The sequence below is a fragment of the Genypterus blacodes genome, unplaced genomic scaffold (assembly GCF_046128005.1).
Source record: "Genypterus blacodes isolate CSIRO-AG114 ecotype Tasmania unplaced genomic scaffold, CSIRO-AGI_Gbla_v1 ptg000053l_1, whole genome shotgun sequence".
NCBI lineage: Eukaryota > Metazoa > Chordata > Actinopteri > Ophidiiformes > Ophidiidae > Genypterus > Genypterus blacodes.
The window spans coordinates 931,542-956,992 of NW_027466865.1; the positions used below are offsets into that span (position 1 = coordinate 931,542).

Here is a 25,451-nt window from a genome sequence, read left to right on the forward strand (position 1 = left end):
CCAAACACGTGCAGTGAAACTAAACGTCTCTATTCCGCTTTACTGCTGTATCACTGCCCTCCATCGATGCTTCACTGCTCCTAATTTACAATCTCTCTCACACACACGGGTGCAATCGAATTCCGTTTGATGTTGTCACATCCAACACACACGCACACATGATAGGTGTGAGTATGAAATAATCTCAGGCTTCCCCTCCCTGTGCATACGTACATACATACGTACCAACACGCCGAGTTTTCCAACACTGCAGTGCACAAGCAAGGGAGTGATGTCATTCTGTCTGCTGCAGCACCAGCAGAGGAAGCGAGTGGGGGAGGGGGGCAGAGGGAGAGAGAGCAGGGAAGAAATGTAAGAAGTAGGAGAGAGAGAGAAAGAGGAAAAACAAGAAGGAAAGTGACGTTCATCCAGAATATGAGGGCTGTTTAGGGCCGGAAATGTTCTGTGAGGTGACAGGATCATTTTACTTGGTAATTTTGGGCTTCATTATGAGAAGCCAGCCACTGTTTTGGCCTGAGGACAGTTGTATGGCCACTGCGCGACAGTTTCGTGTTGACGTTGTTAATATTAACGGCTGAGCTGCCGTGCAGGTTATTGTCTGTTTCTTTTCTTTCAGAGCAGAATGATTAATGTGCCTGCACGGTGCTGCTCTGCCCCAAAGCCCAGAGCGTGTCCACCCTGTGTGGGAATAACCAGAGCGAGCGACGCATTCATCTACATCACAATGGAGGAGAGGAATTACAACTGTACATCTTTTAAAGGCGTCTGCTTGCGGGCTTACACCAGTGTGTGTGTGTTTGTGTGTGTGTGTATGTGTGTGCCTCCTAATGTCTGAGTCTGGGATGGGTGTGGTAACCCTGCATCCTTATCTCCCCGCAACACACACACTCTTACTTCTTGGCAAACTCCAGACAGATGCATGCACAGACGCGTAGAGCCATGTAAGCACAGAGGAGATGCAATTTCTTTTCCCACTGGGAACAGACTCACCTTGGTGAGAAAGTAAATTTGCTCTCCGCTCTCGGGAGAATTCCAATGCCGTCTCTGTTGTCCTGTTAACTCTGAGAGGCTGTTGTAGGGGAGCAGTAGCCTGAATCCAGGGGGGCGGGGTGGTGACAGCAGTGGGGCCTCAGTTAGGGTCACTATGGTGTTACCATGCTACCATTTAGGTGTGTTTGTGCGTGTGACATCAGCTGTATTTGCTCATACTTTGATGACAGCATTTCTCCCATAGCTCCATGGCAAAGTCTGTAAACATTTAATTTAGCCAAAGTCTGGGGGTTACAATCTATTGAGGGTTTTATCTGGGCAGCACACCAAGAGAAGTTGTGTAAATCACTTATACAGACGGGAAATAATGTACAATTGTAAAGACGACGAAAAATGATCACACAACTCTTGTAAGCTGTTTCTGTGGGGTCCAATGAATTGACGTTAAATACTTTTACAGACAAGCACATGTGTTCAAAGGCAGACAGACACTAAGATGCACATGTCAAAACACTGCTTAGTGTGGTGAAAACGTAACCCCTGACAGGTGTGTGTGTGTTAGTGTGTGTGTATGTATGGTAGAGGAGGGTGGGATGGGAACTCTGGTCAATTTGTTGCCCTGCAGCAGTGTGGAAGGAAGGGGTTCTATGGGAGTAAGACAGGGACAAGAAGGAGAAAATGCCCTACCAAGACAGCTCAGCAACAGTGAGTAAACCAAACAGTGAGCAGAGCAAATAGTCCAAACGTCACATTATGTTTTTAATTTTTTGTATGTTTGAAGTTTTCACGTTTTAAAATAGCAAATTCTAAAACCTTCAACGTCTATGGTGTGTCCAATTGTGTTTGTGTGTGTGTGTGTGTGTGTGTGTGAAAATGCCTGTGTGAGTGATCATGTGGTTTGTGCTTGATACTGAGTGAATGAGAGGAATCTGGAGGCTGGAAGGAACTTATCCTTTTCAAGTTTCCACTGTGGTTGTTGAAGTGATCCTGCTCTTCACTCAGTGCTGTGCTGTTGGTGTCATGCTGGGGGTGGTGGTGGTGTTGTGTCATTTGTTGCCATGCCTCCAGCTGGGGCATGTGGATCCTTCAATCCCTTTACCCAGGCTCCCTCAGTGTCAATAGACGTGTCACACCAATGGAGAGAAGCAGCTTAAAGGCGATGTGTTTAAATCGAGCAGGTAATCTTCAGCGCTGTGTGGTTGTAACGGCTGTAAATGGCTCATTTCTCTGTCACATGTGCTGCCGTGTGAGCATGAACCTCTGGCCGTTGGTTTTGCAAACGTACGATAAATCGCCGGAAGTACCAAGTGATTCCTGACCGGGATGTTGAGATTTGCCCGTTTAAAAGGAGAGAGGATGATGCGGCGAGAGGAGATTATGCAAATGAGATGGAAAGGTGCAGGGTTTGCTGCAGTAGGTTTCCTCCCTGTGGTTCCTCCTCCGTCTCTCTCCTGCTTCTCCTCCTTTCTTCCATTGCTCCGTGCCGCATGAGCGATCCCGTGTCAGCGAGAATCCCTGTCTGAGAGGGACACAAAGCCCTCAGACATGTAGAAAACACTCACACACACACACTCACACTCTCAGACACACACCAGGCGTGTTGTGTGCTCCACCATGAGTCAGGGGGCTCACCAAACCACTCTGGCTCTCTCGCTCTCTCTCTCTCTCTCTCTCTGCTGGGGTGATGAACACACACCTGAGACTGGAATCCTGCCCAACCCTCCCTCAAACACATACCTACACACACACACAACCATTCATTCTTTCATTCATTCTTGTGGTTGTTGTGCCAGGCCAGCGTGTGGTGGTGATATTGAAACTGCACTGTCCAAAGGGTGTCCAAAGAGGAGGAGTGAAATGAGAGGAAGACTGATGGATGATATTAATTGCGCTACTGAATCCGTTTCAGTCCTTATCAATTCAATTTCCCGCTATCTTGGAATTAACCAAATTCTGCCTCTCTCTCCACTTTCCTTTACAACTCTTCTCCTCTCCTGCCTGTGTTCCTGTCGCTCTCTCTTATATCAATCTCTCCCCTCTTTTTCCGTCTCTCCGTTTCGCTTTGCAGGCAGATGCTGGCAACAGTTTCCTCCGGGCTTCCCGTTCTGGCAACCTGGACAAGGCCCTGGATCATATCAAAAATGGCATCGATATTAATACAGCCAATCAGGTAAGAGGGGCTGCACATTCCTGGGTGGAATAAGTAGAAGTAAAAAATCTCTGGCAGGCTCCCTAAATAATCATAATTGTTTTTACCCTCTGTAATGAGATTGGATCCTGACAGAATTAAGTCCTGTGCCTTTCTATTCGGTTTTTGCCAATTAATCAATAATTATAAAAAGCTTAACATTTAAAGGCAGAAGAGAAACGTGTGAATGAAAAAGGCAAACAGTTTAGCTTGTGATATTTATAAGCAGTGAATAATGAGTCAGTGCTCGTTATTTGGCTCCGATCATAGCCCAACAACAACAACAACAAACCATCAGCATCTCTATTTATTAGTGGGAGGACTGGCAAGAGATATGGCTGTTGAGATATTTATCAAATGGTTATAGATTACCTTGGAGAGACGGCATACAAAGTGTATTATACGCTGCTCACATATTGTTTGTGATTATTGCATACGACCATGTATGGTGTGTTCATTCTAACTGTCCTGTGCATGATGTGACTGAACTGACCACATTAACGTGCCTGTGTGTGGTGCGCTGTCTGTGCATGCTCAGGCCGACCGTTAATCAGCCGCTGGAGGTGGAAGGTAGAGCTCACAAAGGTCTCCGGGGAAAGGCAGGAAATGGGGCAGGGGCGCTCCTCCTTCCCCCCCCCTCGCCTTCATCCCGTCTCCTTTACTCTGACGAGTGTTCCCAGAGTGGCCAGGATGAGGCAGTGTTAGTGGGCTAAGACAGCTTGCCCACAGGCTTCTGAAACTTGGCCAAAAAAGCGTGTGTGTGTGTGTGTGTGTGTGTGAGAGAGAGAGAGAGACTCCTTTAGCTCATTAATCAAACTTAGTCATGGTTTCTTTGCAATTCAGTGATGCTGTCCTGCAACATTTTGTAATACCTCACATAATGCCACTGTCAGAGTTTATATGAGGCCTTTTCATGTCTTTTCTTCATGTTACGCCATGCTGTATTGCAGCTATTAATGGCAAATTACCCCCAAGGTGATGAAGGGAGACACCCTGTGGATAACAAACATAACTACAGCCAGAAATACACTCATACCATAAAGCTGCATCACTTATTTGTAGTTTATCTGTAAGTCATTTTAAATTGTCTCTTTCCTCATATCAAATGTTAAATGTGTGTGAGTTAAAGTTATAATCTACAACATCAGTGTTTTAGTCTCACCCCCCTGTACCAGATTACAGCTTTTTGATATAATGTTTCAATATTTTTGCATCGTCTTAGAGCCAACTTGCTGTAAATGTGCAGCAGAGGGAATTCATCATAAAATCATCATAAAAGTGCTTTATTATCAGATTTGTTTGACATCAAAATGTTGTGGATTGTGCCTTTGACAATGGTGTTGTGTATATTCTTACATTTGGTTGTGTTGTGATGCTGTGTGTTGTCGTGGAGTTTGGCGAGGTGAAAGCTTGGCATGTATCTCTGCCATGCCTTGCTCACCTGCACACTGCCTCACTCCCATCTTCCCCCAATTATATTTGTCCTTTCTCCTCTTCTGTTCCTCTATATCCTCCTTGTCTCCTGTTTGCTAACTCGCCCTCCCTCTCTCCTTCCTCTCCCCTCCTCCGTCGCCCCCTATCTTGCAGTCTCTCTCTCTCTCTCTCTCTCTCTCTGTCCCTCCCTCTCTCTTCTGACTGCAGTAGAGTGATGGTGTGCTGTGGTCTCCCCACTCAGAGGAATAATATCAGTGGTGTGGGAAAGGTCCAACCTCACATGTCCTGTGCGGCTGAAGGAAGGCTGTGTGAGGTCAGACCTATCCCACACGGCTCGTATTCTTCCCAGCCACGAGACCCGCGGCCTGCCATCCCCCTCCCGTCCTCCTCCTCCTCCTCTCCGCCATTATTAATCAATTGGCAATGTTCACATCCAGATTTTCATCCCTAATGACCTGTAGGTGTTTGTTTCTGACAGTATTGCATGCTTGGTGTTTGGGTGTAAGTATCTGCCTGCTTTGGGTTTTTGATTGTTTTTGTATTGTTGTTGCGTGTTTCAGGGGTGTTTTTGTGATATGTGTGTGTGCTAAGTGTGTTTAGGACCCGTCAGTATGAGGTCTACTCTGTTCTCTCACTCAGAATGGGCTCAACGGGCTGCATCTGGCCTCGAAAGAAGGCCACGTCAAAATGGTGCTCGAGCTGCTTCACAATGGCATTGTGCTTGAGACGACCACAAAGGTAATAAACTCTGTGTTCCAAAATCTCTGTTTTCTGTCGAATGAAGCACCTTTCGTCGTAAGTCTCATTGCTTTTGCTTGTGTATCTTCTCACTAACAGAAAGGGAACACAGCCTTGCATATCGCAGCTCTGGCAGGGCAGGAGCAGGTGGTCGCAGAGCTTGTTAATTATGGGGCCAATGTCAACGCTCAGTCCCAGGTGAGACCCAGCGATCTTCTGCAGCATCACAACACTCACACACACACACACACAGGCAGCAGCTCAGTAACTAATTTGCTGTATTGATGCGTAATGTTAACCTGTAATGTTAACCTGTCTGCATTGTTATTTCTGTCTGTCTCCCTGCGTGTGCATCCTTGCGTGTGCACATGCGACTGGACCGCTTGTGTGCGTGTGTGTGTGTGTCAATACGTGCTTGCCACTGAGACAGAAGGGTTTCACTCCACTCTACATGGCTGCACAAGAGAATCATCTAGAGGTCGTGAAGTTCCTTCTGGAGAATGGAGCCAATCAAAGCGTTCCAACCGAGGTACCAAACCACTGAAAGAATGGAGAAGAATTATTGCTTCATTATTCCAGTTTCTCCTCACTGACATTTCCCTTCCGATTATCTGGCTGCAGGATGGATTCACCCCTCTGGCCGTGGCGCTTCAACAGGGGCATGAGAATGTTGTAGCCCTGCTCATCAACTATGGCACAAAGGGAAAAGTCCGGCTTCCTGCGCTCCACATTGCGGCACGAAACGACGACACACGCACAGCCGCCGTGCTTCTACAGAACGACCCAAACCCTGATGTCCTCAGCAAGGTAAAACAGTGCGTGTGTCCTAGTGGATGTTGGACTTGTGTGTTTCTATGGTTTGACAGTAATTATTATAACATTTCCCTTCACGCAGACTGGATTCACACCCCTCCATATTGCTGCACACTATGAAAACTTGAATGTAGCTCAACTGCTGCTCAACAGAGGAGCAAATGTCAACTTCACCCCAAAGGTCTGGAATGAGTTAGTATCTTCACCATTGATGTCTGGTCTTATTTTGCGAGCCTGTCTGAGTGAATCTGCATCTTTTTGTAGAACGGCATCACTCCTCTGCACATTGCGGCCAGGCGGGGGAATGTGATCATGGTCCGACTCCTGCTGGACAGAGGGGCACAGATCGATGCCAAGACCAAGGTGGAGCAGGCTTGTTCTCTTAACTGTCTCCTTTAACGCATCTATAGACAGAATCACTAAACATCCTCTCCCTCTAGGATGAGCTGACTCCTCTGCACTGTGCAGCCAGAAATGGACATGTCAGAATCATAGAGATCCTGCTGGACCATGGAGCACCCATCCAAGCCAAGACTAAGGTAGATTCCCCTTAGACAAGACAATGTATCAGTCCGTCCTAATGTAATGTAATATACACAAACGATTACATTTGCCAGCATATTTGTAGCGACACGTTTCAGTTCCTCTTTTCTCTCTCTTTCAGAACGGCCTCTCTCCAATCCACATGTCAGCACAGGGGGACCACATGGATTGTGTCAAGCAGCTTCTACAGTACAACGCAGAGATTGATGACATCACACTGGACCACCTCACCCCTCTGCATGTAGCGGCGCACTGCGGCAACCACCGTATGGCCAAAGTACTGTTGGACAAAGGGGCCAAACCCAACTCTCGGGCCCTGGTCAGTGCCACGCAGACAGAGACTGTTTGGATTTCTCTCGCCATACAAATAACGCTTTCTAACATTGTGCTGATTGTTTTTTTTTGTCTTTTTTCAGAATGGTTTCACACCTTTGCACATTGCTTGTAAAAAGAACCACATGCGCGTGATGGATCTCCTGCTGAAGCATTCAGCGTCGATAGAGGCTGTGACTGAGGTCAGGGAATAATACAATAATACAGTGTGTGTGTGTGTGTGTGTGTGTGTGTGTGTGTGTGTTTGCTGAGTATGATCAATGTTCATGATCCTCTTTGCCCCCTTCTTAACAGTCTGGCCTGACTCCCTTGCACGTGGCTGCATTTATGGGTCATCTCAACATAGTAAAGAGCCTGCTGCAGAAAGGAGCTTCACCCAGCGCCTCCAATGTGGTGAGTCACCTTTTAACATCTCCAGACCAGCAGAGACAACCGGCACGCCTCTGCAGCTCTAAACCTGTGGGGTTTCCCTGCTTGCGTTTTTGAACAGAAAGTGGAGACGCCTCTTCATATGGCATCTCGGGCAGGACACTGTGAGGTGGCCGAGTTCTTACTGGGCAATGGAACACCAGTGGATGCCAAGGCCAAGGTTGGGATTTCATTCAAGAAAACTCCACTCCACATCCTCCTTTTAATCTCTCTCTGTCACTTTGAGGCCATTTTCACACAGCAATAATACTACGTAACATTTTTTAATCACTCTGACCAGGATGACCAAACACCCCTCCACTGTGCCGCTCGAGTGGGCCACAAGGAGATGGTGGCACTGCTGGTGGAGCACAAAGCTAACCCCAACGCCACCACCACGGCAGGACACACGCCTTTACACATCGCTGCCCGTGAAGGCCATGCGCAAACCATACTCATCCTACTGGACATGGAGGCTGAACAAACCAAGATGACAAAGGTACTGCATATTTTAGATTTGTCTTCATGTTTTACAGTAACATCTGCCTGTTTCATACTGTTGGCACCAAGCCTGCTCTCCCATCCCTCAACCTGTATCCACGTCTCTGTTGACGCCTCTGTAGAAAGGCTTCACTCCTCTCCATGTGGCATCCAAGTATGGCAAATTGGATGTAGCAGAGCTGCTGTTGGACCGAGGAGCCAACCCTAATGCTGCGGGGAAGGTAATAGCAGATAGACACGGCTGCATAGAGGAAGTATCAAAGTATAGTGTACCATGATGTACCAGATCATATTCTATGCCGGTATCATGTATCTTGATATTATTATATTATATTCTAATGAACTTTTGTCTCTATTTTCCAGAATGGCCTGACTCCACTGCATGTTGCTGTGCATCACAACAACCTGGATGTAGTTAACCTGCTTGTCAGCAAAGGAGGTTCACCACATAGTGCAGCGAGGGTAAAAGAAACACACATACACAGCACATCCACACACGCGTTCATGACGGATCTTGTTCCACTAACCGCAACTTGTGTGTGTGTTTGTCCTCCAGAACGGATACACTGCGCTCCACATAGCATCCAAGCAGAACCAAATGGAGGTGGCCAACAGCCTGCTGCAGTACGGAGCTTCAGCCAATGCGGAGTCACTCCAGGGGGTCACACCCCTCCACCTGGCATCACAGGAGGGACGGACCGACATGGTCACCCTGCTTATCTCCAAACAAGCCAATGTCAATCTTGGCAACAAGGTACGCACTCTACAGATAATTTAAAAAGATAGTTGGCTATTTGTTTTTATCTCTGTGTATCTGTAGTCTGTGTTGTGTTTGAGGTATTAAGGTATGACCTTTGCCCTCTCCTCTTCTGTCGTCCCCAGAGTGGACTAACCCCTCTGCACCTGGTGGCGCAAGAAGGACATATTGGTATCGCTGATATTCTGGTGAAGCAGGGAGCCTCAGTCTACGCCGCCACGAGAGTAAGAGACCATGTCAGGTGTTATTATGTTACTGTGTCCATCCATGTACAAGAGAGAAGCCTCTATATTCCATCCTCATAACCCTTTTGCTGTATAACTAGCCGTCTCAAATATTTATTGAGATTGTAAAACATTTACTTAGTAGCACCAGATTGTTATGGCCAAGTACACCCAAGGTCATTAAAACTTCAAAAGTTATACAAATGGACACCTCTGCTACATTTCCTGGCCCTGCTGATCCTCTGCAATGAAACTTTATCTCTGCATCATCTCCGTCTGTTTGGGTTTGAGCTTTTCCTCTTTTTGTTCTTTCCCAGATGGGCTACACCCCTCTCCATGTAGCATGTCACTATGGTAACATCAAGATGGTGAAGTTTCTGCTGCAGCAGCAAGCGAACGTCAACAGCAAAACAAGGGTGAGTGCCTCCCTCTGGCGATAGATGGAACTGTAACAAAAGGAGACTGGACCTGAGTCACACTTGACTAGACTGTGACCAGCGTACTATGTTAAATCTCTCAACATTGCAATCTTAACCCATTCACTGATCTTTATACACAAACCAGCATACGGTCTGTCACCACTGAGATGTTATGATCCTGTAAAACAAATAATTAAAGTATTCCAGTGGCCAATATACATGAGTGAGGGATACAGTGATTCCTTTAGATTTTATTGCACATATGGACATTATGGGAGTAATTTTATTTGACAACAAAGTTTGCTCCTAGCTTATTCCAGGATCAGTTCCAACAAATTATGTCCTTCAAGACTGTGCTTGTTTGGAGGTTTCTATCAGAATATATTGACTGCAGTAATTAGAATTGCAATAGTTTTTTCTGGTGGGGCTTGCTAAGCGATTATTGTTTTGACATCAGGTGTGCGGCTGGCAGGCTGTGAGTTTTCACTGCCACTAGTTGAATAGGACTTAGAAAATGTGTAAATGATTGTATAAATGAATGTTGAATTCTCTCTTTGTTGCAGCTTTGTTACACCCCTCTGCACCAAGCAGCACAGCAGGGACACACGGACATTGTGACGTTGTTGCTGAAGCACGGAGCCCAGCCCAACGAAACTACAACAGTGAGCACGGCCGCAGTCTTTCCTCCTCACCCTCGTTCCTTCAGTTTTATCTTCAATAATCTGATCACTCTGCTCCTCTTTCTCTCTTAGAATGGAACTTCAGCCCTGGCCATTGCGAAGAGGTTGGGATACATCTCTGTCATTGATGTCCTAAAACTTGTCACTGATGAGACAGTTTCTGTGGTGAGGAGTTTTCTGTCCTCTGGAAACACAACTGGCAATATGGGTCCATGATCATCGCATGTAAATTCTCCAGAAACCCTGTGTGTTGTTACTATAACAACGCTATTTTGTACCCCTGCAGACCACCACCGAGAAACACCGCATGAGTTTCCCAGAAACAGTGGACGAGATTCTAGACGTGTCTGAAGACGAAGGTAGAACACATGATTGATATTCTGAATAATGTGAAAACAAAAGTGAAAGGATTAGTAATGTACTAACTTTGGAGAGCGCATATGAAATGCTGGTTTTTAGATCGCAAACTATCTAAACATTGCTTAATAGTCGTGAAGCTAGTTTTATTATCATGACATTTTTGCCTAAATGTTTCTTTTTCCAAAATTCTTTTTTGCCTTTTACCTTTTTTAGGAATTGCACAGCTAACAATAGGTATGAATGTCTTCTTATCTCTTTGTGCGAGGTCACAAGTCGTAACGAAGTGCGTGGCTCCATTTCAAGCTCACTTTCACCATCTTTACCTTACTGCCTTCCTCTTTCTCTCTTACTCTCTCTCTCTCGCGCTTTCCCTGTGTGTCTCTCTCTCTCTCTCTCTCTCTCTCTCTCTGTCTCTCTCTCTCCCTCTCTCTCTCTTTCTCTCTCCCTCTCTCTCTCTTTCTCTGTCTCTCCCTCTCCCTCTCTCTCTCCCTCTCTCTGTAGTGGTGCTCACTGTGATGATGGCTCTGGTTTCTCATCGGCATGCACCCATAGCACCCATGTCTGTAACCTTTATGTGTCTTCAATAACACCCTCATCCATGAACTCTCCAGGTGTCCTCCATGTTACCGAGGCTGGTGGTGTGTTTTTTTTCACAGGCTAACACAAACAGATCATCCTGTTTTTCCATTGTGGTTTATTAGTGTTGTCTTAAGCCAACATTTAGTTTGGTGTGTGTGTGTGTCTTTGGTAGTGTATGCTGATAAACGTGCTGTGGAACATTTTATATGTGTTCAGGCACAGCTAATGTCTGGAGTAGTTGATATGAATGATATTTGTCAGGTTATCAGCTGCACACACTCACATATGGTAACACATCACCCCAAAGCAGAGAACATCCAGGACATATGAGCTGACTCATCTGAACCTGTGGGAAGAGCACTCACAGAGTCAAACATAGTGTAATAACACCCACCACATCACTTTGGCTCTGGAGCTCATACAGATGCCCACTCAAACACTTACACAAGCTGTGCTTACACTTCCACCACTCTCACACACACACACACACACAAAGGGAACAAGTCCGTTTTATTGCCAGTGAATTGCTGCATGTTTTGAGTGGGTAAGTAAGAACACACCACTCCTACATATATTTTTACATGTTGAGTATCTGGATTTGAACATCATAACACCAGATCCATTTTGACTCAAACTAAAGTTCCAAAAGAGATTGGCTCATACTGTGGTCATTCTATATTGGGCCGACACTGTTTTGTGTTTTCTTGATTGTATTTGTGTGTGTATGGACGTATTTTTAAACCCTTATTCCACACTCCCCCTGACAGACGATGTAGAAAAGCCCCAACTGAACACATCCTTAAAATGAGTTTATGTTTATATTACTGTAGGCTACATTTATGAGGTATCCTCAATGTGTAGGGGCTCTGAAGCAAAAGTACGGGACTCAGCATCCTGAGACTGAAACTGATTTCAGTGACCTTCTGCTGTCTTCCCCCTGGCCTCAAACTCTAATTTTCTAAGGTTTCTGCTATTTTGCAGTAGTAGCTGCATTTGATTGAACAGCTTTAGTATCTGGAGTATCGTCACTAATCCCTCATCTCACCAGGCTGACTGTTAAATCACCAAGCCATCCTCTAAACCCTGGGCTGTCATGTAGTCTGACCCCTTTAACCGCTGGTTAACGATTTTGTTTCTTTCTCTCTTTCTCTTCTGCTCTTTCACCAACCTGACCACGGTCTATTCGCTCTCTTTGGCATGTTGTTCTCTGAAGGAGAGGAGCTGTTGGGGACAGAAGGGGCCAGGTACATGAAGATGGATGACATGAAAGACCATGATGACGATTTCCTCTCCCCCAAGAAATCACTGGAGTACGAGAGAGGGCTGGGCACAGCGTAAGGGGGCTGGGCTGGGAAGCAGGGGGAGAGCCAAACTGGTAGCCTCAAGTTCATAGTTGGAGACGGGAAAATGCACCACAGATATTAAGAGGGACGAGGGATCAGCACTTGGGAGGAGATGAAGATGTCAAGAAATCTATTCAATCTCACTTGCTTTATTATTTTTTTCTTACAACAGAAATTACTCACCAGCCATTCCCAGGATCCCCTGCGTCTCTCCAGAGACCATTATCCTGAAAGAACAGATAGATCAGGTACTGTGAAGAGATGCAAGAGAGCGCACAGTCTCCATTTACATAAAAGACTTGTTTTCTGCATAGCCACTGTAAAAATGATTGATTTAGATATATTTTTCCATCCTACCTCTTCCCGCATCTTTGAACAGATTAAAGGAAAATATATACATCTTTGAGTTTATGTATTTTTGTATGTAAACTTTTAAAACTTAAAAAGTGTTTCACCATCATGTGCAGTCTGCAGGTTTATTAACAACACTCTTTGTCTCTTGCAGCAACACACTCCACTTCCACTCCCAAAAGAGTACGATGATGACTCGCTGATTCCCAGCAGCCCAGCGACAGAGACATCAGACAATGTCAGCCCAGTAGCCAGCCCCATACACACAGGGTCAGCACGGTCACGCGGCAAGACAAAACCCTCACTGAATTCAGGCAATTCCTGTTCGTAACTGGTGGCTGATTATTGTGATCCTTGTCCAGGTTCCTGGTCAGTTTTATGGTGGATGCTCGGGGCGGCTCAATGCGAGGCAGCAGGCACAATGGTCTGCGCGTCATTATACCCCCGCGGACCTGTGCTGCACCCACACGCATCACCTGCCGCCTGGTGAAGCCGCAGAAGCTGACCAGCCCCCCTCCGCTGGTTGAAGGAGAGGGGTTGGCCAGCAGAATCATCTCTCTGGGTCCAGCTGGCATGCAGTTTCTGGGGTGAGGAAGCAAACGGTTCAGTGATATTACAGTCTACTTGAGGTTATTACATTGCATAATACTGTTTAGTAGTGCATCATGTGGAAGATGATAAGTTAATAGTCCAATTTGTATGGCAGTCCAGTGATCGTGGAGATCCCTCACTTTGCTGCTCTGGGCCGTGGTGACCGGGAGCTGGTGGTGCTGAGGAGCGAGAATGGCTCTGTGTGGAAGGAACACCGCAATCGCTACGGCGATGAAGTGCTAGAAACAATTCTCAATGGGATGGATGAGGGTAAGCGTTTGAATGCGTCATTACACAGTGTTAATTTGTCAATGCCCAAACATGTCACACGTGGCAAGTTCATGATAATCTAACCATCGCTCGTGTCTGTCTCCAAAGAGTTAGAGAGTCAAGAGGAACTCGGAAAAAAGCGAATCCGCCGCATCATCTCCACTGACTTCCCCCTTTACTTTGCCGTTGTATCACGAGTCCAGCAAGAGAGCGACCTGATTGGTCCAGAGGGGGGCTCACTCAGTAGCAAACTGGTGCCGCTGGTCCAAGCCACATTTCCGGAGACAGCAGTCACCAAAAGAGTGCGCCTGGGGCTGCAGGTGAGATGGGACCATGATGAGGAAGAAGGAGAAGAAAGACAGAATCGTTAATGCCTATGTTGCCTGAAAGAAAGCATGTTGGATGTATCTGTGGTGCCTCAATGACTGGATCCTATCTGCACTTTTAGACGTTTTTACTTTTCTGTTGTGGTTTGCTCCTTTGTTTTGCTTTTCACATCTTCAGTGGACCTCTTGGCTTTTTATTTTCACACAGTGCATGCACTTGACACCTTGGCACAGCATGTTCTGCCCTTGCTAATATGTTGTTCATCTTTCATTTATAGTAGATTTATAGAGTATTTATTCTTCTTGTAAATTCTTAACAAATTATTATTAGTTATCTATGTAGGTTTAGCTAAAATAACTAAAGCATTACTTGATGGGAGAAAGAATTGTGAGTTATCAGTGATTTAGGACCTTTTCTTTATTGAGCTCAATGATGTGGTGAAAGGTCTTCGTTTTAGTAGGACAGATTTGCTGAATTTACAGAGTTCTATATTCACAGCATGAATAATGTGGAGATACTTGTGATTTTCACCGCCCAGACACGGAACATGATTGAATGCCCTTGATAAATAATTCAGTTTCCGTACTTTATAAAGCCAACATCATGAAGATAAGATGAGATCCAAACCTCTCATTTTGCAAGAAGCTCAATTAGGATTTCACTCATTTTCATTCTCGTTCAGTGATATCATAAGCAACCAAATGAAACACTTTTTAATTTTGCATACACTATACTCCAATCCTACATAAATGACTGCTAAGTTTCCGTTTGCATTAATTGCATTTTCATTTCCTTCTGCTATGTTGCATGTTCAGTTTCCAGTGTCTAAAATCTGTTTGCAGTGTGTTTTCTCACCTGAGATGATTCCACTACAGAAATTAAATTTTCAGATCTGTATCACACTTTTTTGTCTACAGGTCAACAGTTTAAATCCGCAACACCAGAATGTTTGTGAGATTAGGTCAGATTGTGAAACATATATACAACATGGCCCTGTTGACAACTGTTCAGACACACAAATGAATGTATGGCGATAGGTTTGATACTGTAACTAACATGTAGCACACGTGGTCAAAGCTCTATAAGCTGTATACAGTATGTAGATGAACATCATTGTTGTGTAACCTCATACCACTTTATTTCTTCACATGTAGTGGGCACCACGTTCTCAGATCCTGTCGCGGCCATGTGAAAAACCACAGTGCCTTTTCCTTTGATATCCCTTTTGTATGAATGTTAACAGAAGCTTTTATATTTTACAATAAAAACATTGACCTAAATCAGAGAACCAATTTGTGTTCATATTGTTTCGTTTTTTTTTCAAATGTATTTTATTATTCAATAGATGAAGTATTTAATTTACTCTGGACTTCTCTTTCTCTTTGTCTTCATCATTAATTTGTTCTGTTTGGTTGTCCTTCCCTGGTACCATCATCACCTCATTATCTCACTCTACTCCTCTGTCACTTTGATCTCATCCCTCCTTCTGTCAATTCTTAATTCACTTCCTCTTTTCCTAACACATCACCATCCCTCCTCCATCATTTATTCCCAACTTCAGGCTCAACCGGTTCCGGATGAACTGGTTGCCAAGCTGCTGGGTAACCAAGCAAACTTTAGCCCTGTGGTCACAGTGGAGCCTCGACGACGCAAGTTCCATCGCCCCATTGGCCTGCGTATACCCCTGCCCCCATCCTGGAGGGAGAGCCCGCGAGACTCAGGGGAGGGCGACACTACCAGTCTGCGTCTGCTTTGCTCTGTCATAGGTAGGAGTGCCAGGTTTAAAGTATCAAAAAAAGTACATTTTTTGATAACACATTCTCAACACATGAATTCACATGAAGGAAGGTGGTGTGTGCTGTTACATCCCATTTCATGAGACAATTCTTACACTGACTCCTAGATAACACAGTATGAACTCATGAATAATTGTGTTTCAACAACTTAAACAAGTGAAAGAACAGTGTTGAATATGCCTGGTAGTGCATTCTCTGCAGTTGTCAAAATCAAACTACTGTAGGACCTTAGATTGCCTCCTTTGGCCATTTTCCAACACCTGTTTTAAAATGTGTTGTACTGAGTAATGAAGCTGCAAAAGTTGAGGAGTCATTCAAGTATATCTTTTATTTGCGATATGTCGCAGTTAACGTGTAAGTTAACGTGATTATTTGCAAAAATAGAAATACTCCACCTAAGACATTGTTAAATGCTTTTTACCTCTTGACTCTACACCACTGGGTATTCTGCGGAACCTGATGAAACAGCAATGATGCAGGTTGTCCTCTCTCTTCCTGTCTGACTCCCAGGTGGCACAGCTCCAGCTCAGTGGGAGGACATCACTGGCACCACCAAACTAATGTACGCCAATGAGTGTGCCAGCTTCACAACTAATGTGTCTGCACGGTAAGGCGGGACCCCATGTATCACACACAGCATCAGCCTTGTAACTGTAAAAACGATCTGGATGCAAGTCTCTGGCATCTCATCGGGTGACCAATGAAGGAGCTGGCGCTTTGAGAGATCTGTGTGTAAAGCTGTGATAACTTGATTTTATTCCTTCTCAGATTCTGGCTGGCGGACTGTCCTCGGACAGCGGAGGCCGTCTCCTTTGCCAACCTGCTGTATAGAGAGCTGTCAGCTGTGCCCTACATGGCCAAGTTTGTTGTGTTTGCTAAGATGAACGAGCTCCGTGAGGGCCGCTTACGCTGCTATTGCATGACCGACGACAAGATGGACAAAACCCTGGAACAACACGAGAACTTCACAGAGGTGGCCCGCAGCAGAGACATAGAGGTCAGATCACAGACACATTATACGTTTGTCAAATTTTATGTTTTTATTTTATTTACTTTTGTCCTTCATGAATCCTTCCGCTGCTCACTCAAAGGTGTCAGATGTATTACTTGAAATTGGCTGAATGCCTGGACAGTGAAGAGCTCACTCTCCATTGTCATATCCACTTTATGAATGCATTTGTCACCCCCTGTAGGTGATGGAGGGAATGCCACTTCACCTGGAGTGTTCAGGGAACCTGGTGCCAGTGAGGAAGGCCACCCAGCAGCCACGTTGCTTCAGCTTCCAGGCCTTCAGAGATAACAGACTTCCTGTTTCTGTGAAGGTGATCTGCTCATTTCTGTCTTTGTGGCTTTTGTGTGTCCAAAGCTCCTCCTTATCCCTCCAACAATCCAAATGTGTCTCTTCAATGCTTTCCTTTGCTTGTTTGTATATGGAAGGTGCGAGACAGCAGTAAAGAGCCTGCAGGACTTCTGTCTTTCCTGCGAAAGTCCACCAAGTATGAGGACAACCAGCATGTGCTCTGTAACCTCAACATTACTATGCCACCATGTACCAAGGTGAAGCTCTTTGAGTGATCTTACATGAATATGACTGTAGGATATACTTCCTGCCTGAAGTGACTTCTTTATGTGCATTGGGCAGGTTATTGGGAGTGAAGACCGGAGGCGAACTCTAACCCCCCTGGCTCTAAGAGAACGATACAGCGCCCTCAATGAACCTGCACTGGGTATGAGAAGAAGGAGTTATGTGTTATTTTCATATATGCCCTATGAGTCTCACTATACAGGAGCTCAACTCTACATGTAACTGTCTCATACCTTTGAGAGTAAGTTGTAACTGGTGTTTGCAGCATCACTGAGTGCCATGGAGAGGACAGAGTTGAAGATGGCAGTTATTGCTGAACAGCTGGGACTTAGCTGGGCTGGTATGTCCACAATATGTAACATTTAAGTCTGCATGCTTTTAGATTATGTAAAGCATTCATCTTTCATTTGCACAACTTTGGTGTTGTTGCCTGGCTCCTGAATCTAATTATTTCAGTTTCTCTACCAAGACTCAGTCTGCTTTACAGTTCCTGCGACGCCTATATCTACATGACTCATAGACTAAATGTGTACTGTCATCATCTACACAGAGCTGGCACGCGAGCTTCAGCTGAGTGTCGATGACATTAATAAGATACGTGTGGAAAATCCAAACTCCCTGCTGGAGCAGAGCTCTGCACTGCTCAACCTCTGGGCGACCCGAGAGGGCAAGAGGGCCAAGAGTGAGTACACCAGACCTGAGATGTCATAAATCCCCTCTCTGCTATATCTCCATTTGTACCAGCTTCTGTCTCTTGAACCCAATCATGGATCATTATTGTGGTGGAATAGTTGGAACTCCCTCTCCTCCTTCTCTTTTTCCTTCTGTTTGTCTACTTGTGTCTTTTCCCTTCATGCTTTCTTTAATGCAGTGGAGAGCTTGTACACAGCTCTGAAGAGCATTGACCGTATGGACATAGTAAACATGCTGGAGGGTCAGCCCAATCAGACCGGGAGACAAGACTCGCAAGAGATTGGCAGACGCCGCCACAACGAAAGAGATCATCTCTCCCCTGGTATGACCAATGGTAAGCTGCCTCACCCATTTCCCTCAATGCAGCCCGTTTCCCTGAATCCCTTTGGCCTTGATCCTGAATCATGTTCCTAATAAACATAAACCTTCTACCTCCATAAATTCACCTTTAGGCAAAGCGTGGTTTGTTTACCTGAATTCTGTCTCTTGTTCCCATCTCTTCCCTATTTATAACTCAAATGCTGTTGCGTATGAAAGCTGCCACAAACGTCAAACTTTTGCAGGATTAAACCCCAAACAACAACATGCAAAGGGACTCAGGACACTCCTATTGTTCCACATCCTCTGTTGTGCGTTGGTTATTTTATTTAATGTGAAGAAAGATATTGAAAATCCAGCTAATTTGCAAAAAAAACATATTCTGTATTCCCAGTGACATCAATGAAACTGATGTTGGGTTAACATTACATAACCCAGAGTGCACCATAAAATGAGCGGAAAATGTCGTAAAAAAAATGTGCAAATGAACTCAGTTGCTGAGTCAGTGGTGGAAAGTAAGCCACAATTGATCCTTTGATTGATTCTTTACGCTTTCACACCTTGGGTCAGGTGACTCGACAGTCATGTGCGAGTCATTGCAGCAATTTGATGTCATGTGAACTGAGCTGCAAACTGATCTGCAAATAAAAAACGCCTAACAGCTTTCCCATGTGACGTGAGGAGTCGCCTGACCGAAGGTGTGACCGACTCTCAGAGGATAAATTCCAGGTTATCATCCAGCGATGACTCCTAACTGAGGAATGTTCTTAGATGAGACCCAAAATGTCTGCAAGATCAAACTACTACTGCTAGATTTACATTATATATTATATATTTAAATGCTGAAAACTGGTATCATGGTAGATCGGTTGTCCTTCAGATGGAGGACTGGATCTTTTGTCTCAGTGAGCTAAACGCGCTCCTGTTGTTACTCCTAGTGGAGATACATTAAGTATCCTTACATTAACGGTGTTGTTGTGGGTGCTTATGTTGAAAAATAAGTTCAGGTCTGCTTCAAGTGAAGTCTTAGTAATGAATAATTATTACGTTTTTTAGCCCCTGTTAGTTTCTTCAAGACACATTGCCATACATGGTATCAGTCCATCTGAAGCATACAGTATATATAGCACAGTACAACTGGTCTTCTCAGTCTTTTACTCCTTTTCCTCATGGTTTCCTTCCCACATGCATAATGTACATCTTATTGACTCCATTTTCACCTCCGGACTTGTGTGAGTGCTCCACTTCACCAGACTGGGACTTCTCTTCTGTGTATCCAGTGTGGACTGGGTCAATCTGACAGGTGACAGGTCCTCTCTGTGAAAACTGGAGCAATACCCGTTGATGTAACAATGCATAGAGATACGACCATGAGGGACAAAGGGTGAAAAAAGGAGACAGTCAGATCACAGCTGCAGTGAATCTGATTATTGTCTTTCGGTCTTGTTTGTCTATCTGTCTGGCTCCCTCTCTCCCGCTCTTACAAACGTGTTTGCTCTTGGAAAAGGACGGCGCCTTCATATGGTTTCTGGTTGTCAAGAGGTTCTAGATTTGACTCTGGATCTAAAGAAACGGTGACAACGTGGAGAATCGAATGTCATTTATTAGGCAATACATCAAATGAATCAATGAACACAATGGACAAACAAAGGGAGAAATAAAGAAAAAGTAAATGTGTAAATAAATATGGCACACAAAGAAGTAGGAAATAAGTCTGTAAATGCACAAAGAAGGAAAGAAATGGCCATAAATGTGTAAAAAAAATCACATAGTTTATTTCCACTCTGCACACTTTTTATTTTCAGAATTCAGAATGTTTCCCTTCAGCAGAATGTTATTTTAGTAATTTATCCTTCTCATTCCTGTAAGTCGCACATCCATCAAGTACAGACACACACACACACACACACACACACACACACACACACACACACTCACACCTACCCTATATTTGGCTCTCTCTCTTTTTGTTGCACACACAGAAATACACACAAACAGACACACACACACACACGGTGAACCCATGCACAGGCAGGCACATAGCAAAGCACAAAGATGCATTAAGTGAAATCAATTTTCTTACACATTTATTGGATTATTTCTCTTACCACCATGTGCATTTGCTAGATTTCTCTCTCAGCTTCTTTGGGTAATTTATTTATTAATTTACTTTTAGTCAATTATTTATTTCTCTGTTAGTCTGAGAGGTTGATATATTCATTCATGCATTCCTTCATTTCATAATAAGTCATGTTTAGTCCTTTGCGCTTATTGCTCAGACTAGGGGAATCCACACTTTCTACTACCTGACCTTTACCTAAGCCAGATCTTAGATTAATTCTTTGTTAAGTCTTAGAATACACGTCATCATTATATGACAAAATAGAATAGCTTATACTAGAAGGAACATAACTTCTCTCTGCCTGTGGTTGCATGGTGGTATAGTTTGAGTCTCTTTAGGGCTGATGTTGGTGCACTGAATGTCCTTTTAGGACCCCTGTATTCATCCCCTTTGAATCTGTCCCTCTCTCTGTGTTTTTCTGGACATGTCATCTGCAGCCTAGCCGCCCTACTCTTCCTCCTTCTCACTCCTCTCCGAACTATGACCTCATGCCGACCTCATGTTGACCTCTGACCCACATCTCTATCTTTTTTTGCAAATAGTTGTGCATTTTTTTTATTTTCGTACTCTTGAAAACCCCACCTTTTTAAGTGTCCGCTCTGTGACCAGAACCCCTCACACACAGACTGTGTATTCAGCACCCACTGGGAGGGGGGAGGTGACCCTCGCTCTCTCTCACTGTTTCTGTGTTCATCACCCGTTTCTTTCTTTCTCGCTGCCCCTCTTCTCTGTGGTGGTCTTTCTGTCTCTCTGTCTCTGTCCTTTCTCTTTTTATCCCATCCCGTCTCTCCTTGCCCTCCTGCCTGACTGCACGTGCATGCAGCTGAATGTCATCTGCCATCTCGCCCGGCGTTTGCATGGAGACGCTGGATTGAAGGGCCAGAGCGGTAAACGGCATGTTGGAGATGAAGTCTCAGACACTGCATTGGCACCTTTATGCTACCCGATCCACAGATGTGTCTTTGCATGGCATGCATACTGCACCAGAGAATGAGCCTACACTCTGTCTCTGTTGCCCTTCCTGTGATCTGTCCTCTACAGGGGGTCAAAAAAAGGCTTACAAACCTTTTTTTAAGAACTGTGTTTGCTCTGTTCATGTACGAGTGTTGTGGTTGTTTTGTAAGATTCTATATATGTCCATTTAACAGGACTTGTTTTCTGCACTGTATGTTTTAAGGTTTAATGTCTTTGTGAGTGTTGCACATGGACAATTTGACTCAATGTGCCTCCTCTTATGGTACATGTGCTGAGTGTATCAGTGTGAGTCTTATTATCTGCTTTAAGTGTTTTATATACATTTATATATATATAAATATACATTATTTCTTCCAGGAGTGTTTTGTGTTGCCATAAACACACCTGTTTCCACTGTGTCAGTGTATCGATGTATGAGTCAAGTGACTACATATGTATTTTCTTTAAATATGTTTTCATGTGGCCTTCATTTCCTTTTTTTCTGGGTTTGTCTTTTATCAGGCGAGGGGGGGGGGGATCACAACCACCTAGTCTGTCTATCTATCACCTGCATTAATCCATTACTTCATCCTTTACCACCATTTCCTCATCTATTAACGTGGGGGTGTTTGGATATTCATAGGTTTACATGGAAAGTGAGGGTATCTTAAGAATCATGCCAACTAAAATGTAATGTTGTTTTTTTTGGCAGATGAAGCACAGACTAAAATCAAACCTAGATTTCTGATCGAAAGATGAATTTACATGTGAGTTATGAGTTTTGTACAAGACATGGGTGCAAATCTTTTTGTGTAGGTTTGTAACAAAACGAAGACCAAAAATTCTACTAATTGACTCTTCATAGTGTTTAGCAGTGGTTGAGATGGAGAGCGAAGACAGAAAGTAGGACAAGAATCTTTGCTGCAACTTGGAGTCACAAATATCTACAGTACACTCAGCAGTACTCACTGCCAACCATGAATCATGTTACACCCCACAGTTCCGTCATCCACATACAGGATATACAACCTCTCTCTCTCTCCCTCTCCCTCTCCCTATCTCTGCCAGTCTCTCTTTCTTTCTCTCCCTCCCTCCCTCCCTCCCTCTCTCTCTCTCCCTCTCTCTCTGGTCCATGTAATCTTGCCTACATCCATAGCACCACTCACAATATGAATAATGTCTCTGCCTGTACTGCCATTCATTACATTTGTCACACATACTGTATTAACCTCATGTCATATGTAGAAATCCTCAGTTTAATGCAGTTGTAATATTGTAGAGTTTAGAGCCTTTAGATGGATTTTCCAATTAGCATATAGACAAAGTTTTTGTGCAATATGATGTTATTACATCAACACAAAACCCTGCTCCTGTGGCCTTGTGCTTCTCTTTATCATGCCAAGTCCTCCTCGTGAAATCTACTCAAAAAGGGTACGCAAGACTGTTACAGGAGTGACCTGAGTCCACAGTGTGCAGTTTCAGTATTTCACATAATTGTACATCAAATTATTGATTCAAAATGATGTTTGCGGCAGCCACCATAAGCAAATAGTAAATGAATCAGCTCCATATATTTGTTTGAAAAAATCACTGATACTGTGAACTGTAATATTTATGTTTATTGCATTATAAAAAAAAAATCAGATGCCAATATCTCTGTGTGAACAAGAACAAATTGGTGTATGAGAGTAAACAAGCGAGTATGAGATTGCCTGCGTGCATGCTGTCCAGCCTGACAACAATACTGAACCTGCCTGTTCATGAGTGGGGTTGAATGCATGCATATACGAGAGTGTGCATATGTGTGTTAGAGAGGTAGAGAGTGATAGAATGTATTTATGGCATGGGGATGCGTGACTAAGCGTGGGTCCCTGCCGGGCAGGTGTGTGTCGCAGCTCCTGGACAGTGGCACGGGCAGTAATTCTTGTGTGTCTCCCTGCAGGTGGCAGCCAGCAGAGCAGCATCAGTCACTGCTGAGCCCAAATCTCTCAGTCTCTCAGTCCGTCTGGCTGTGTCTGCTGCTGCCGCTGCTGCTGTTCTCACCGTCAGCACTGGCTGAACAAGCTTGACAACCCTTCTTTTATAAGCTGTCCATGCTCTCTTGTCCTAAGCTCCTTGCACCTTTATTTCAGCTACTACTGTCTTGGCCCCCTTTCCCTGTCTCCTTTCCCACCCCATCCCATTTGTCCTTAAAGCCTCCCCTGCCCCTCCCCTAGTTGCCCTGCTCCTGGGCAGGGGCACCTACCCCCTCCCGGGTCCCGGTGCTGTGGGGGTGAGGTGGGGAGAGAGGCGGGGGGCATGTGTCAGTGTGCCTCTCTCTGTCTCGCTTTAGGTTATGGGATGGCCCCAGATGAACTTCTCTCACCGGCCTCCATGCAGTACAGTCTGCCCTCCCCGCTGGGCGCTGAGCCTTTCTGGCAGGAAGTCTCCAGTTTGGACTGCGCACCAATTGCCACCACAGAAGAAGACACACTGATGGAGATGTCTGATGTGCAAGTGTGGCCCTCAGGGAACAGCCCCTCCCTGGTGCATGTGGAGGATTCCTCCCTCGAGTGCAGCCATGCCGATGATTCAGAGGGTCTACTGGGGCTCCCATTCGGAAGTTTGGGTCGGCCAGCTAGTCAGGCCAGCGCAGCCAGCGGAGGGGGTGGAGTGCTCAGCTCCATTGAGCTACCCGAAGATGACTCAGAGATGGGCGTTGACTCCCTCAGCACTGCCACACCGGCCTCTCTTGGGGGCACTATCGCTGGAATTAATCTTAACGGGCTGAACAATTGTCAGGGGTCAGAGGCCAGTTCGGAGGCATCAGCACTCACTAGTACGGCAGGAGCAAATGGAGCGGGAGGAGGAGGAGGTGGAGGGCCAGGCTCAGAGGAAGGGCTTTCTCTTGTTGCAGGACAGCAAAGGGTGTATGCTCGGCTGAGTGAGTCACCTGGTCTGAGCTGTGTTGCAGATCGTAATGGCGACAGGTGAGTCAGATCGATGCTCCTCTCAGCATGCATGTACAAATGCATCTTACCTTGGATACTTTGTACAAAAATCAGGTATAAAACATACTGTAAATGTGTATGACCCATTGCATTTGTTGGGCTGTGATTAGGTCATCATCCTTCCCTTCCTTAGTGATCTATGCTCTCCTTTCAGGTCAAGTAACGGTGGAAGTGGAGGCGGTAGTGGTGGTGGTGGCTCTTTCCTTTCCTACCTGCAGGAACAGACTGGCCCTGGCTGGATCCCTGTTACTGACCCAACTCAGGCCTGGGTGGGCACTCAGCCAAGAACCAGGCAGGCCATGGACACCATGATGTCAGCAGTGCATAATGCCATGGATGGGGACCAATCCCATGTATCCCAGGAAGGCTTGCTGCAGCCTGTGAGGGACATGGGCCACTCAGAGATCTTACGGGGGCACTTCAGAGGTACCCAGCCGTTTGAGAAGGGTTTAGGCTTCCCTCACAGGGTACCAGAGCTTAGGGCCTGGGATGACATGCGCCTGAAGGGGCAGGTGAGTGGATTGCTCTTCTCCTGCACACCAAAGGGATCTGATCCCAAAAAGTACAATTTGTTTGTCAAGAACAGATGAAATGATCAAACCTTCAAATATTTCTTTGGTACACACAATACAGCAGATTCACCACAATGCTGATCAGGTAATAAGGTGTATGACAGTGTCAGTGCCCCTAGATTTAAACTGCCTCTGCTTGAAACAAACAACACACACACACACACACAGTCCACAAGCCCAAGAAGGGCACAAACAGCATGTCTTCCCAAATATAGCAGCATTCTCAGTGTCTCACTCATGTAACATGATCCACTGTTCCCATGTGCTAACCTTCTGGCACAACACTGCCACACAGCACTGCAAAGGACAATCTCAGCTGTCAAACAGCTACAGAGCAGATTGAGGATCTCTGCTGGTTTGTTGCTACAAGATTCAAGTTCTCTTCTGTGCTGTCAGATAATTACAATCCGGCTTTGTCTAACTTAAGCTTATTTTCCCCGTTTGTCCTCGCAGTGTGTATTGTATCATTGCTCCTGCAGTGATTGCTTGTGAACACACATTATACTATATACTGTGTGTATTCTGTGCAGTGTGTGCAACTCACTGGAGTAGCCAGAGATATTTAAAGCTAA

General features: G+C 45.1%; 1 protein-coding gene across 1 annotated transcript in view; it reads left to right on the forward strand.

Moving 5' to 3' along the window:
• The window catches only part of LOC143001469 (ankyrin-1-like), a 28,099-nt gene extending 3,202 nt beyond the window's left edge, over positions 1 to 24,897 (forward strand). Inside the window, exons 2-39 of the mRNA XM_076151100.1 lie at positions 3,059 to 3,160; positions 5,252 to 5,350; positions 5,450 to 5,548; positions 5,781 to 5,879; positions 5,972 to 6,157; positions 6,246 to 6,344; positions 6,428 to 6,526; positions 6,604 to 6,702; positions 6,828 to 7,025; positions 7,123 to 7,221; positions 7,334 to 7,432; positions 7,530 to 7,628; positions 7,749 to 7,946; positions 8,071 to 8,169; positions 8,312 to 8,410; positions 8,505 to 8,702; positions 8,831 to 8,929; positions 9,247 to 9,345; positions 9,912 to 10,010; positions 10,101 to 10,193; positions 10,315 to 10,387; positions 12,181 to 12,301; positions 12,483 to 12,558; positions 12,816 to 12,931; positions 13,024 to 13,248; positions 13,368 to 13,522; positions 13,631 to 13,842; positions 15,411 to 15,615; positions 16,156 to 16,252; positions 16,414 to 16,642; positions 16,839 to 16,967; positions 17,083 to 17,202; positions 17,288 to 17,372; positions 17,496 to 17,570; positions 17,781 to 17,912; positions 18,102 to 18,257; positions 23,650 to 24,286; positions 24,462 to 24,897. Coding sequence (XP_076007215.1) covers positions 3,059 to 3,160; positions 5,252 to 5,350; positions 5,450 to 5,548; positions 5,781 to 5,879; positions 5,972 to 6,157; positions 6,246 to 6,344; positions 6,428 to 6,526; positions 6,604 to 6,702; positions 6,828 to 7,025; positions 7,123 to 7,221; positions 7,334 to 7,432; positions 7,530 to 7,628; positions 7,749 to 7,946; positions 8,071 to 8,169; positions 8,312 to 8,410; positions 8,505 to 8,702; positions 8,831 to 8,929; positions 9,247 to 9,345; positions 9,912 to 10,010; positions 10,101 to 10,193; positions 10,315 to 10,387; positions 12,181 to 12,301; positions 12,483 to 12,558; positions 12,816 to 12,931; positions 13,024 to 13,248; positions 13,368 to 13,522; positions 13,631 to 13,842; positions 15,411 to 15,615; positions 16,156 to 16,252; positions 16,414 to 16,642; positions 16,839 to 16,967; positions 17,083 to 17,202; positions 17,288 to 17,372; positions 17,496 to 17,570; positions 17,781 to 17,912; positions 18,102 to 18,257; positions 23,650 to 24,286; positions 24,462 to 24,897 — 5,640 coding nt within the window. The remainder of the gene's footprint in view (positions 1 to 3,058; positions 3,161 to 5,251; positions 5,351 to 5,449; positions 5,549 to 5,780; positions 5,880 to 5,971; positions 6,158 to 6,245; positions 6,345 to 6,427; positions 6,527 to 6,603; positions 6,703 to 6,827; positions 7,026 to 7,122; positions 7,222 to 7,333; positions 7,433 to 7,529; positions 7,629 to 7,748; positions 7,947 to 8,070; positions 8,170 to 8,311; positions 8,411 to 8,504; positions 8,703 to 8,830; positions 8,930 to 9,246; positions 9,346 to 9,911; positions 10,011 to 10,100; positions 10,194 to 10,314; positions 10,388 to 12,180; positions 12,302 to 12,482; positions 12,559 to 12,815; positions 12,932 to 13,023; positions 13,249 to 13,367; positions 13,523 to 13,630; positions 13,843 to 15,410; positions 15,616 to 16,155; positions 16,253 to 16,413; positions 16,643 to 16,838; positions 16,968 to 17,082; positions 17,203 to 17,287; positions 17,373 to 17,495; positions 17,571 to 17,780; positions 17,913 to 18,101; positions 18,258 to 23,649; positions 24,287 to 24,461) is intronic.
• The last annotated feature ends 554 nt before the right edge of the window (positions 24,898 to 25,451 follow it).